The 14,598-nt window shown below is 37.4% G+C and overlaps 1 protein-coding gene across 8 annotated transcripts in view; it reads left to right on the forward strand.

Annotated features, from left to right (window-relative positions):
- ARHGEF10 (Rho guanine nucleotide exchange factor 10) overlaps positions 1-13,864 on the forward strand; it is a 111,798-nt gene extending 97,934 nt beyond the window's left edge. For all 8 annotated transcript variants that reach the window (XM_042881135.1, XM_042881173.1, XM_042881191.1 and 5 more), the window contains 3 exons: positions 870-1,044; positions 7,591-7,713; positions 9,753-13,864. In XM_042881135.1, the coding sequence (XP_042737069.1) occupies positions 870-1,044; positions 7,591-7,713; positions 9,753-10,255 (801 nt within the window). In that variant the 3' untranslated portion in view covers positions 10,256-13,864. The remainder of the gene's footprint in view (positions 1-869; positions 1,045-7,590; positions 7,714-9,752) is intronic.
- Positions 13,865-14,598: the final 734 nt, after the last annotated feature.

The raw sequence follows: 14,598 nt of genomic DNA on the forward strand, positions 1-14,598 counted from the left end.
AGAACTGTGAATATTACTGCAGATATTTACTTCCTATATCCCTCTGGGAGGGGTTTGTATTCAAAGAACAGTTTGCCATTTATTTAGCTGGGGAAATGTTATGTTTATCAGATTAGCCCTCTGCATTTGATAATAGCTGGCACAACATTAAAAGGCTGTGTTTAACTTCATAGGCTGCTTACTTAGAAGAAAAAATGAAACCAAAATATTGCTACTTCCTCTTAATGATTAGAGACCTTTACTGCAATTTTATTTCACATGTTAACAGAAATATGTAGAGAAGTTTCAGCCTTCCTAAAGCTATTTAGAAGTTGTAACTATGAAGACATTAGATCAAGGAAGAAAATTCAGGCACTAGATCTGAAAGTCTGGCATAGTTATTTGTCATCAGAAGGAGCATTTTGACTTTTTGTTTTAGCTTCAGCTAGGTTGGAATTTCTTTCTTTAGTGTCTGGGATGGTGCAAAGGGCCCAAGGAGCTGGGATGGAACAGGATTAAGACAGTTAGCTTAAGCTGGCCAAAGGGATAATCCATCCCATGTGACATCATGCAGAAAGAGTTTTGAAAGCGTTCAGAGTTCATCTCTCCTTTCCTCTGCTTGGGGTTCTGGCTGGACATCAGTCGGAGGTGGTGAGCAATTGCTTGTGCATCACCTTATTGTATGCATTCATATATATCTGTTTAAAAAAAAAAGGGAGCATAGAAAATAACAAATCTTATGAAGCAGTCAGGACATATCCTGAGCAAAGCAAAGAAAATGAGCTTTGTTGTTGGCATGGAGGACATAGACACAGTGCCTGTACTGAGAAGCTGATAATGAAGGTTGAATGATGTAACATTTCCTCCAAGATTATTTGTTTTTCTTACAGAACCATTTTGAGGCACATCAAGAGGAAGGTATGGTAATCTCTCACATGGCTGTTGCTGGAGTGGGAGTCTGGATTGCTTTCACATCTGGATCTACGCTTCGTTTGTTCCACACTGAGACACTGAAACACCTCCAGGATGTTAACATTGCCACGCCTGTTCACAATATGTTGCCAGGTAGCTGAATCACACCATATGACAAAAAAAAACCAACTGTTTTGTTTTGTCTCTATCACTGTTATTTTCCAGATTGTAGATAAGGCCAGAATCAGAACATCTGTTTCAGTCTTTGATAGCTATCGCGTGACTGTTTACTTTAGTAAATCACAGTCCTTTGTCTGCCCAAAAGAAAGACATGTGCAATGAACTTGTTGAGTGTCAGTTCTCCTCAGTGGTTTTAAATTTACATTATATAGATAAGCAGGTGGATTCCTTTTTTTTTTTTTTTTTTTGACTATAAAACAGGAGAGTGATTCAGTCTATCATGAAAATGTGTTTCCTTTGCAAATTTTAGTGTTTTCTTCTGGAAGTTGGTATTGAAGTACGTGATGGAGTCAGTCAGCCTAGGATCTGAACCACCCAACAAAGCACTTGCTTAGTGTCAGTTGCTTATAGTGAAGTCAGTGGAACTGCTCGCATCTCCGTTTAGGAGTGTGTTGTGTTCAGTGTTCTCTTATTTAGATCTTTAGTTTGTTGAATTAAAAACATTTGTATTATAAGCAAAGATAGAACCTCTGGTTGTTAGGGTGATATTTAACAAACCTTTAAGTGTTTTAAGACAGAAACTGTTGAACCATACTAAGATCATCAGTGTCACAGACAGCTGTTCTGGTCTCTATCAGATTTACAAGTGAGTGACTCTGGTAGTTAGACACATACCTAATAGAGACAAACTTATTTCTGGCACCTTTTTTCAAATGCCATGCACAGATGTTATTACAGACTGATGTAGGCCAATATGACTCTTAGACCTATGCAGTACTAATGGACAAAGGTTTGGGGATGTCTTTCCCCTATGCTGTAATGAGCACATGTGCATCAGGTAAGAGAAATGAGAGTGACCATGTTAGCCTTGCAGTAAAAATCTGTTTTAAATCGTGTCCATCTATAGTGTTCTAGGTAGGATGTTTTTAACACGTTGTTTGATTGTAGCACTGTTACAAACCAGCAGCAAATGTCTTGTCTTTAAATAGATTGTATGCTTTAATTAATTGTGGTTATGAAAAGAAATCAAGACCAGTTTTTAAAAAGATTAACTTTCAAAATGTTCTACTGTCTGTGGGGGAAGGGGGAGGAAGTAGAGCCTCCCTTACACACATTTTATGCTTAATTTCAAACAAATTTAGCTTTGGTATTCATAGCCCTGGTAATAAAACTGATGATGTAACACATGATTATTTTTTTTCTGTAGAACAGTTTTAGCTAATTATATCTCCTTGGTGTCACTCTTACCCATTTTAATCTCTTTTTTTTTTTTCCCTCTGTCTTTTCCCAAAATGCACTTCAGTGAATGGAAATGGAAATTTATTTTAGAAGTAGAACAGCACTTTTTGTTACAGCAAATGTTCCAAGGGAGGAATCCATTCTAAAAATGAAATGAATTTCAATTATTTAGCAGCAGCTCTTGGGCATGCTTATGTTATCCCAATAATGCTACACCAGCAAAGGCTAAAAGACAGAGTAGTAGGAGGTTTACATAATAAGCAACACTAAGAGCTTTTGGAACAAAAAAATAAATAAAACTGTGTAGTATACACTCAGATTAAAAAGGAACAAAAATCTGACACAGGAGGAAGAATGAAGTGGCTTCGTAGTTACAAAATGCACATGTTTTTTACATTTTCTGTGGATTTTAATGAACTGATTACTGTTTAGAAGTGTGATGTGCAACAGGACATCTTTTACTTTTTAAAAGAAACAACTCTTAGCTTTCTGAAATCTAGTGGGAGTTCTTTAATATGCAAAAAGAGCACGTAAGTAAAAATTCAGCTTGTATTGAAATGAGGCAGAAGAAATTGATGTAAAAATATTGCTAAGGATCTTAGGAGGAGAGATTAAAAAGAAGAGTGCATGATTATCATTATATAACTTCTTGAAGCTGGACTCCTTTTGCCAAGTTCTTACTAGGAGCAGCGATGCGTGATATTGGCCTAATAGGCTGCATGGAGAGGTCATCTGCATCTTCACTTAATGCAGTGGACATAACTTGTTTACATAATGAAATAATCATTATTTTGTAGGTATACAGTAGAAGTAAAAGACAAATTTGCTGTTACTGTGTCAGAAAGGCTACTTGAATTACAAAGCTATATTTAGAGGGTACTTGTAGTAATCAATTAAGACAGAGAGGAAGTTTTCATACCCTTGGTAATCAGTTCTCATGATGTTAGATTTTTTCCATTTCGGGGAGAAGACAGCTTTTAATATCACTGCTTACTTTCTTTTTCCTAAAGGATGTGCCTCCTTTACTTTGAGAAAGATAACTCAGCAGCCCACCGAGTAGGAGAGAATCAAAGAATAATGAAATATAAAGGAACTGGCACAGGAAATTACTGTCATTATGATTCAGTGGAATTTAATAATGTAAAAAAGGAGACAGAACCATGGACCACAAGCCAAAAGTATATATATATATTTTTAAATCATGATTGATTTGTGGAAATGTTTTATATACTGTGTTCACAGAGGTCTGGCTAAGGAAAGAGCTTGACTGAAAAAGTGCCATCTAGATATAGGTCATATTTTGGTTATTTTCATGTCGAATATGTCAGCTAAATGGCATAAAAAGACCAATTAATCTGCTGAGACATCTGAGTGGGTTCTGAATAACTACTGTATCCTAAAACACCCTCTATCAACTGCGTCCCTGCAAGCTGTCGTTCAGCTGTGCTCAGTCACTAGGTAGTCCACATACAAGGGATGTAACTAATACTCTTAGTGACTCTGTTCTGTGCTCAAGCTGATGATTTTCTGGAGTTGTGGGAAGTTTGTACGTAGGGACACAGGTCTGAAAAATAAACGTGAGCTTACTTTCCATAGCATTTCTGTTCCATGTATGCTCTAATGGCACACATGTGTTTCCTGGACACAGATGGGACAGGCAAAGAAAAATGGTATCATTTTCTTTCTGCAGAAAACAAACTATACATTGAGACTTAGTTTCCTTTTGTTCCCACCTCACCAGATGCCACAGCATAAAATGTAGTTGCTTTATGATTTTGCTGCTGAGAAATGATTAAAAGATGCATGAAAATATGAGGTCAGCCCATTTGATTTGCTTTTTTAGACAGTTTTTTATATAGCAGGAAGAGCAAGGTCATGTAAGAGGATATGCACCGGTATGTCCTTGCACGTAGCTAGGGAGCACATGGTTGAGTCTGAGTCAGAAGATGAGACCTGAGAAAGGCTGAACACAAAGCAGAAATATATTAAAACTATTTGTCCTTGTGTAAGCCTAATTGATGACTTCAGTTCTTGGTAGACTCAAGATCTTGGTAAGATTATTTCATGACTTTGACAATTCCATCATTGCACTGGAACAGTGTGATCTAGCAGCTTTCCTATTTAAAGTAATTTTTGTTTGTTTTTGGGATTTGTTTTTCTGACTTACCCCTGTTAGCTCGTTGATTTCTGTGCTTACTGCTCAACAAGTTGTAGAGAACTGGTTTTACTTTTTTCTCTTGATCTGAAATCTGTACAAATACAAAGTCAAGGAATAACAAATAAAAGCAGGAGTTCAAACCTTGGGTAGCAGAGAAATAAGTATTTAAAATTACTATTTATTTGAATGGTATTTTCTCTTTTTTTTTTTTTTTTTTTTTTTTATAGTTATTATATGCTATTTCAAAGTATTTTTTCAAATGCAGATGTTTCCTGCTTTTCAAAGATTTCAAAGCAAACATCGTTCCTTTTGACCTCACTGTAGATGTTTCATGCTTAAGGCTGTGTTCCATGTTTAAGATTCTAAGATGCTGGCTGGTAATTTGCTGTTCTCGCCTACAGAAACAGTGAGGAGCATTACTGGTTTTCACTGGGAACAATTAGTAGTTGTACGTAGTTTCAGGGTTGGTGTATAGAGTCATGCATATTATTTTTACATTTTAAACAGTTGAAAAGATATTAAAGATCTATTGTTAGAAATGTGAGCATCTTCTTCAAAGGCTTTGACAGGCAGAAGTAAAACTGATGTGTTTCACAGTTAAAAAAACTTGAAAATTGCACTTTAATATTTCTCTTTGCACTTCGTAAAACAACTGTAAGTGAAATGGAGTGAGATTAGGCCAACCTGCAGTTTACCTTGTGTTTGCTGTGACACAGGTTGTGGGAGATCTTAAATATCGTGTGTATGTAGCCTGAGCAGATCTGAACTCTAAATCACAAAGTTCAAATCTTGATTTTTGACGACTCCAATATGCAGAGGTTGTTGAACATCCACATTTGAACTTGTTTTGACCTGTTATAAAGGTAAATGTAAAATCTGTATTAGCAAATGATTGAGGAAGACAAATGGTTGTCACATGTTGTATGTACGGCTTTGAAAACAGCACAAGCAGACTTTTATTGTGCATTACTGTTTTTCTTTCAAGGCTGCCACATGTCATCACTGTGGGTTTTGATGTGTTTTTGGACAGTGTGTGGTCGCTTGACTGCTCTCTCTCCAGAAGTAGAAATCTGTGCCTCCCCAGAGGACTGTCCATCTAACTAACCAGTGTTGAAGGAGTGTTCTTGTGTGCTTTGCTTTGGAAACTAAATTAATCTCATAAAATAAATAAATAAAGGTTAATAATTTGTCTAAGGGCATAAACCATGTATGCTTATCTACCTGAAGAGGGATAGTGCCATCATACAAAAAGGAATAATGACAGTTTATGGAAAAACCATAGGTGGCTCTCTTCTAGTCTGTTATTAGTAAGCAAAAATTAAATTAATTTCCCTCATGCTGATTATTCCTTATGTGGCCATGACAGTAATTGGTGAGCGATCTCCCTGTCCTTACCTCAGCCCACAAGCATTTTTCATCACATTTTCTCTCTGTTCTTTTGAGGAGTTGGAGTGGTATGGTAGAGCTTAGCTACTGCGTGTGAAACCACCACACTCACTGAAGGCCTCCATGAGTAGATGGAAGCTCTAAAACTTTTTCATGCTAATTGCAACTATTGACTGTGACCTCATTGCCTTTAAGGTATTTTAGAATGTGTTTTAGGGTAGTCAAAGCTGAGAATCCAGATCTGGCCCTGCAGGTAATATGTGTCTTTTACAATAAACCATTACTGGATAAATGTTTTGGTTTTGTAGAGTTCTGTGAAGAAAGACTTGGACTGCAGTCCACCTGCTGCTTTCCAGTTGAGTGCTTTAACCTTCAGGCTTCAGTCAAACTGCTTCTTCCCTGCTTTCCAACTGGGTCTGTGATTCATGCATTCTTAGCTGTAAGTTGGCCCAGCTTCAAAGGAAGAGATGGAAAATTCATTCATTTGTGATGTACCGTAATTAAGATATTTTTTCAAGGTGTGGAACATGTAGGTTCATCTAAGTTATATCAGAAGTGGAATCCACATTCCCTACTTACTGGTGAAGTGATTAACAACTTGAGGGCTATGATAAAGATGGGAATGACTGCTCTCTTATCATGTAAAGTTAATTGTAAATCCAAGAACATGTAAGCTGTGAACCTGGGTGACTTCACCACAGTTTAAATGCTTCCAAATGGAATCATGGCAGAAGTTTGGGCAGGAATTATTTTTGTCATTTTCCATTCCTGCAACCTGTCAAGGGCATTTTGAAAGTAAGTCCAACTACCCAGAATTAAATATTTATCAAGCACTGTAAGCAGAAATGACTATTTTCCTAAGAAAAACAAAAATCTTGTCAGTAGAAGAGATTTGTATGAGGTCAGAGACTAGACTTCTGAGTTCATTTTGTCTGTCTTCTTGAAACAAGGCAAATTACATCTGGTTGCTTAAGAACTTGTCCAAGTTTGAGTATGTTCAGTTGCAGAGATACTCTGCTACCTCTCTGAGCAACTAGTGGTTGGCTGTCTTCATGGTGAAGAAGGTTTTTCTTACATTTAAAGCAAATTTGTCATGTTCCAAATTTGACCTGTGGTGTATTATCCTGTCACTGAGCACATCTGAGTAAAGTCTCTTCTGTGTACATTAAGTGCAGACAACTTGTATTTTTCAGTCTCTCTTTGTGCATTATTTACCCCAGTGTCTTGTTCATCTTAATAGGCTTTCACTGGGATTTATCCCAGTATGCCAATGTCATTGTTGTACAGGGGAACCCCAGTGTGGATGTGATACTGTGGACAATGTGGACTGCTTATACTATTTCACAAAAATAAAACCATGAGAAAAAATTAATCATGAACAAGTTTGAGTCTCAAGTATAGTGTGTTGTCGTAATATGTTATTGAGCACTGGGAAGTGGGATGCCTTTCAGTTTTATTATTAAGAGCATACACGGTCAAATTTGTAAAAGCATATTTGTAAAGGTAATGTGTGTCTATGTTTAGATACTGTGGTTCAGAGATGTAGGGCAGATAATGCAAGTTCAGCTGTATTTAAATTGTGACGTATGTAAAGTTTAATACAATCCCGCAGTGCATTTGCCTTTCTGATGAGTGCTTTGCTGAATGCAGCTGTACAGCTGATTGTGTGTTTGAGGTTACTTTGACCTTGGCAAAGATCATTACATAAATAATACAGCACTTCCTGCACTTCACAGGGCAGCAGCGTGTTTCTGTGACCAGTCTGCTGGTGTGCCATGGCTTATTACTGGTTGGAACAAATCTGGGGATAATAGTAGCATTGCCAGTGCCACGCTTGCAGGGAATTCCCAAAGTAACTGGTGAGTGACATTTCTCAAATGGATTTGGTAGGATGTCGTTATGCTGCAGATTTTTTTGCTGTCAGTAGTTCAAATGATTCTGCCAAACTGTGTGTGTTGTGGAAGTACTCATCAGGGCTTTGTGATGAAATTCTATCTGTTCTTCTTCTTTATCATTAAAATATTTTCACATGCCTATCTGGATTTGTCTCAGTTGTTTGAGTCAGGACAGCAATTTTCTTTATGGAATAAGAACATGGTAGGCATTAATCCTATCAGAGTACAGTAAAAAAAAAATACAAGAATGAGAAGAGAGAGCATTGCAAAGAATCTTTCTTCCATACTTGGAGAAGGTTGATGCATTAGGTTTAGAGACATGGGTACTGACAATGCAGTACATTCTCTGACTGGTTATTTGGCACACTGTTTTTGTGACCTCTCTTACCAAAACTAGAGACTTGGAACATATGAGAACACACACACACACACACACACACACACACACACATATATATATATATATATAAAAAATTTTTTTTTTTTACAACCACCAGTATTTTTGCATTTTGGTGCATTCGTAAGTTAGTTTCATATTGCCTTGTTTGAAACGTAGGAATGCTGCTGACATTTTGTAAATGTTTAAGCTGCTAGCAGAAGTGAGATTTTTTTTTTTTTAAATGTATGTAATTTCAATTAAGTACTACTTTGCCATGCTACAGTTCAGTTTCACAATTTTACTACAGCTGCGGAGAAAAGCTGTCATATTCTATGAGGCAAGTTATTTGTAACCTCCTTCAGGGATAAAAAAAAAAAAGTATATGTAACTTTTCAGAATGAAAATGAATTGTGTTCAGCAACATATGCAGCAATTATCAGGGAATCACTGAATGGTTTGGGTTGGAAGGGACCTTTAAGATCTTCTAGTTCCAATTCCTTGCTATAGGCAGGGACACCTCCTTCTAGACCAGGTTGCTCACAGCCCCATCCAGCCTGGCCTTGAATGTTTCCAGGGAGGTGGCATCCACAGCCTCACTGGGCAACCTGTTCCAGTGTCTCACCACCTTCACAGTAAAGAATTTCTTCCTAATAGCTAGTGTAAATCTATCCTCTTACAGTTTAAAGCCATTTGTTCTCAGCCTGCCACTACCTGCCTTTAGAAGAAGTCCCTCCCCATAGGCCCCTACATATGACAAATGTTTCTTAGAAGTTATGGAAGCAATAGTAGGTAAAAATAAATGCAATACAAGTATTTAGAATTTGAACAAAAAAAAAAAAAAAAAAAAGTTGCACTTTTCTCACTTGTGCTTTCAGTCCTGATAATTCATCTTTATGCCATTGCACTTTCTGCAAAAGTAGATTTTTTTTTTTTTAATCATAACCTGGAATGTATTAGGGAGTTAGGGATGGATGGGGTGACTTGTAGAGTAGTGGTTTCTTTTCTTTGATAACCTAACTTCTTTTCATCTTATAGGTGATTTTGTATAATGCTATGCTTTTTTTTCTTGCTGTAAGAGCCCCATACACTGATGTTGCTAGAGCTTCTGCATTTGGCATTATGCAATTTGTTTCTCATATATTCTTATGATTTTCATGTGTAATTTTTCCTTGTACTACTAGCAAGTATTGCAATGAAAGAGATGTTCATATGCTTTTCTAGAATGGTACAGGGGCACGGTAGGATTAACTGAAAACCACATATTTTCTTTGTGGGTTACTGTAGAAAACTCAGAATGTTATTTTTGTGTCAATGCCAAAAAAAAGTTAGCAGAAAATGTCTGTATTCATGCTGCCTAAACACAGCACAAGTCAACTTGAATTCATTCTGTTGTGTTCCAACTGGTTTATTGACACAGTCCTAAAACATCCTTATGGCGCGATAGATAATTTTTTTTCCTACACTTTTCTTTAAATTGTTTATGTACAAGGAAATAGACAGTCTGTGGATGGACTGAATGCATATAACAGGATTTTAAGAGTTATGCATTCCTAAGCAAATTTAACAAAGTAAATATTGTGGAGTGCTGTAATTAAGATATTGTCGTCTTTTCTTTTGGCTGCAGGGAGAGGAATGGTGTCGTATCACGCGCACAATGGGCCGGTCAAGTTTCTTGTAATGGCTACATCTATAAACAAGAAAAACAAAAACAAGCTAAGGAACAGCCTGCCTCGTGGCTCAGAATCTAAAGACAAAGATCAGAGGAATGTTCTGCACAGTGACAGACCAGGCTCTTCCAATAGCAGCAACCCTGATACTTCAGTTTGGCTGGGAGGTTCAGCAGGATCCATTGCACAAAAAAGTGACTTGTCTTCATCTTCTGGATCCCTTACATCAAGTTCCCTAGAGCATAGGCCAGAGGACAGTAACATTTATGAGCTTTTGAAGGATCAAAATATCTCTTTTAAAAATAAAAGACAGAGATCCAAGAAAATGAAAGCAAGTTCAGTATTAGTCATTTCTGGTGGTCAAGGACACAGAAGAGTGAACAAGAAGACCAAGCAGCAACGACAAGATGAATTAGTGTCCTCAGTGATGGTCTGGCAAATCCCGCTATTAAATATATGAGTGATCTAAATTCAAGATACTTTCTGCTATTAAAAAGTCTGATATCTTTATACAGCAAATGCCAGCTTAGGACCCAATCCGAAAGACTTTATGACATGGGAGCAATTTCAGTAGGATTTGATCACAGAATTAAGGGATACAAAGCAGAGTCTTTACGTACGTAGAACATTCTGTGGTGTCAGGGTATTGGAAAATGTCTAGCTGTTGATGCTATCTTTGATACTTAGAACAGAAAGGATTTGTCAGACATTTTAAAAGATTTTAGGAGTTTTGTCTTATTTATATTCACATTTATAAATATCGTCATTATGTTCTATAGCACTTGGGGAAGGCAAGGAACATGTGCTGTGTCACATGCTGGTTTTTGCTTATGTAAATCAGCTGTTGTTTCCTTTTCCAAACCAACATATTGCATGGGCTGTAGATTTTAACAAATTAGCACAAAAAAATTTTTAACAATAAAAATCCTAATGTGAAAGCTAATATTAGTAATTACTGTAACAGTTGGTAAGATCATTCCGTAAGCCAGAGTTTGCTCTGAACAAACACAGTTATATTAATTGAAACTTTTTTTTTTCAACATAGACAATAGATTTTTTCTTTGTATTCTTAATGCTCAGTATTATGAAAAAAGTTGCAGTATAAAAAGTCCATTAATTTTCTTGGTAGGTATAATGTGTCTGTTATTCATCTATGTCATACAGAGAAAGTTGTAAGGATATCGTGGCACACATAATAGAAAGTACAGATAAAGAACAGCTGTGCATTGTAGTGCTGGTAATGCGTTCCCCTCCTGGCAATTTTGTGTCAAAGGTAGATATGGACTGTGCCATTATTAACGAGGTATGCATATCTCAGATGTAAATACTGAGCTCAGAAATATACGGAAATAATCTGTGGGAGGTGCAAGTAATTGTTGTGGATATTCGTCCTACATCAGTGGATCTGTGCTATGTCCTCAGGCAAATACCTATCAGATAATGTCAGTCCACAAGTGCAGACAGCAGGGTTATGGTCCAATCTGCTCACCCAGAGATTCAGCCAAGCGTGGTCTGATAAATAGATATTGTAAAACTAGGGTGCACAATTTCTTTGCATTTATTCACTGAGTGGGACAAGGTGTTGCTTTGGTACTCTTTTAGAGGGCCGAATTTTAAACAGGGACCCAGTTAATCTTCTTTTCCTTAATGAATGGATATTTCCAAAAGGAATTTTGAACTCGGGGATACTATTGACATTGCTTTTTGCACTATACTCTCTGCATGTGAAATACAAGGCAAGGCCTTCAGCTCAGAAAGATATTGCAAAAAAATGGTTATGAGACACCTTGTTCAGTCACAACGGACTTAATATGTGTGAAATGAGGGCTTCTATCTTCTATCTTCTTCCCTTGTCAATAAACTGAAAGACACAGAGAGATTAAAGCTCTTAGGCTTAATTTGGGTGTGTTAAAAACTCTAATACCGTCCATCAGTTCAGTAAAATATAAACTAAATATATCCAAAGCAAAAGTCTATCAGGTGTTTGCATTGACTAAAATCAAGAGCAAGTTTTGGCTGTTTTGGCGCTTGTCTTGTCCCAGTAAATTATAAATGTACTCTAAATTTTCGGTCTGCTCTGAAAAGTGAATCTGTATCAAGCCAACACCAAAGTCAGTGAATGGGCTGACTCACTGAGTTTGGAGTGCTGCAGTAAGGTGGTGTCCTGCCTTGCTGCCACATGGCACACAACCAGGACAGAGGGAATGCTACTGCAGCAAACCTTCTCCTGCTGCCACCAAAACAGACAATTCAACAGATACACACCTACATTTCTTTCCAGGAGCTCAGCTCACATCCTACATCCTTATCAGAAAAGGCAGCTTGAGCCATAACAGCACAAACTCCAGTAAGTCACAAAGAACTTTTGTTAGATTGGATTGTAGGTCTAGAGTTTTCCTTACTGCTTTGTGGTTTTATTCTGTGTCTTTCACCACGATTCTTACCATGTCAGCTGGGTGCTCCCAGCATTGATATGGACTTGGTGTCGGCATCAGTCCCTGTGAAATAAAAAGCAGTGTCTCTAAGGCAGGCTGCCAGCAACATTTCCCCAAAGTTTTCCTCTTCTTCTTGTCCTTGTGCCTGGTCTACCTTGCCTGAGGATTCAAGACCAGCTGCGCTTTCTACATTCTTCCATAGGCCCTGGGGGTTTATCTTTGCCCACTGTGTGGAAATACTAAATTGTACAGTGTGAGCTGTGTATAAAGCCTCTCCTGCATATAAAGCCTATATAACCTGATGTCTCTTTGCTACACTAGAGCAGAAAGACCACAGGTGTGATTCTGCATGCTCCTCAGGTGTGGGCTTCCATGTCCATACTTTTGGGGCTGGAAGATTATGCTCACTTTTTCATGGGTCTTTATCATTAAGAATGGTAAGCCAAGACCCCATGTAATAAGCTGGAAACCCACGTGTGGAGTTATTACAGGAGGTGCTAGCAATGAGGCATAAGAGTTTTAAAATTCTCAGTGATATTCATCCTACCTTCCAGCTGAAATGTAGCTTTCTTCACTTTAGTCAAGAGAACAGGAGAAACAAAATACAAATCTGCTCTTCAGAAAGTCCATTGATGTTTTGCCACTGACTTCAGTAAGAACAGAAATAGGTCCTTCATTTACACTATACTGCTTTGAAAGTAAAGATATGTATTTGTCTTACCAAGTGGAAAAAACAAAGATAAGATGTATACCTTTGGAAATATGAATTGAAGTACACCTTCAGTGATGGAGCATGACGTGCAATGCTTGTTTTCTGATACATAGCTTCCATGATAAGGTATTGCCTTGCAGTAAAAGCAGACAGGAACCAAAGTTTCTCTTACAGCAAGCAAGTAAACTTTATAGCTATTTCTGACTGCTGCTGGGTAGATTGGATTTTGCTTTCTGGTACTGCTTTGCTAGATTTGTAGAATTTATGGAAGACTTTAGGGAAAAGGGGGAGAAAGTGTAACCACTACGATATATTCTGTATATGTTTTCTAACATATAGTAGGGTCTTTTGTAACATGAGCCATAAAAGAACATATTTATGTTCAAAGTATAAGCTGAGAAAATGTTTAATAAAAAATGTGCTACAACTTAATTTCAGAAGTGCATTTATTGGGTCTCTATATTAACAAGAGAGCTAGAATCTGGGACTTGCATTACTGAATAATGAAATAATATGTAATTAGGACAACAAAAGTTTTAATACTTTCTAGGATTTAATTGCATATGCAATTTCAATAAACGATGTGGACTCGCAGTAAGTTTGACTTCTGTATCAATGGACACAAATTGAACATTTTCACAATGCTGTCTGCAAGGATTACACACCATTTGAGTAGCACGTGTTACATGAAAGTGAGATGCAGTGTTCCAAGTGAGTGTTGCAGAGCACAGCATTAGCAGAGGAAATTAATTTTCATTTGGTAACTGGCAATTCATGCTAATTAATGTGCCCTAAAGGATGTATAGGGAATCCCATGATTGTGCTTAAATTCTGAGACTTGTATTCATCAGGCTCAGGAATGGCCTTTCGTGTGTACCTGCACTACTACAAATAAAGAGCTATTGAAAAGAGGTAAAATGAACAACTATTAAAGCCTGCCCTTTGTTCTTGTTTTTGACACCATGTCTATTTTATGTATTGCTCTGGAAAACACTGACACTTCATTCCCTCCCCTGAAGTGCACTGATATTCCATTTCCTGCCATTCTCATTGCTGAAGTAGCAGACAAAAAAACAAAATCAAATTCCATGATTGCAGGATGTTGTGAACTCACGCGCCTCAAGATGGGTTCAGTCCCAGTGGAAATTTGCAACTGCTGTATGGGTGGGATGCTGAGTGTTACAGGTTGTGCACTGAACCTTTGAGATGTGACAGAACGCTGGGAAAGATCCTGAGTTGTGTTTTAATGCTTAAACTTCACGGTTCCTCTCTCTAAGACCAATTTGATTCTTAAAGTGCATAAATAAGGGTGGGAAAAACTTGCAGTTTGAAGGGTGCGATTAATGGAGGGCTCTACAAGAGTTTATCTGTATTTCAGTGAGTGATACCATGGGGTTAATTCAGTATTTTTGATTGCTTTATTATATCTTCATAGTAATAGCAGGACTATTAGTGCAGGAAGTATTAAGAAGGCAGATTAATATTATCTGTAGCTCAGAAGAAACTGAGTTGTAAAGTGACTTGAAGCCATATGATGAGTTTGAAAAAGAAAACAGATTAAAGACATTACAGCTTGCTAAGCCCTTGATGAGCCTTTTAAGCCATGCTACTCTTTGCAGGCATTCCATATGTGTGGCTAAGCACTGCCCACTCTGC

The sequence above is a fragment of the Lagopus leucura genome, unplaced genomic scaffold (genome assembly GCF_019238085.1).
Source record: "Lagopus leucura isolate 7727_CA_CO unplaced genomic scaffold, USGS_WTPT01 Super-Scaffold_73, whole genome shotgun sequence".
Classification (NCBI taxonomy): domain Eukaryota; kingdom Metazoa; phylum Chordata; class Aves; order Galliformes; family Phasianidae; genus Lagopus; species Lagopus leucura.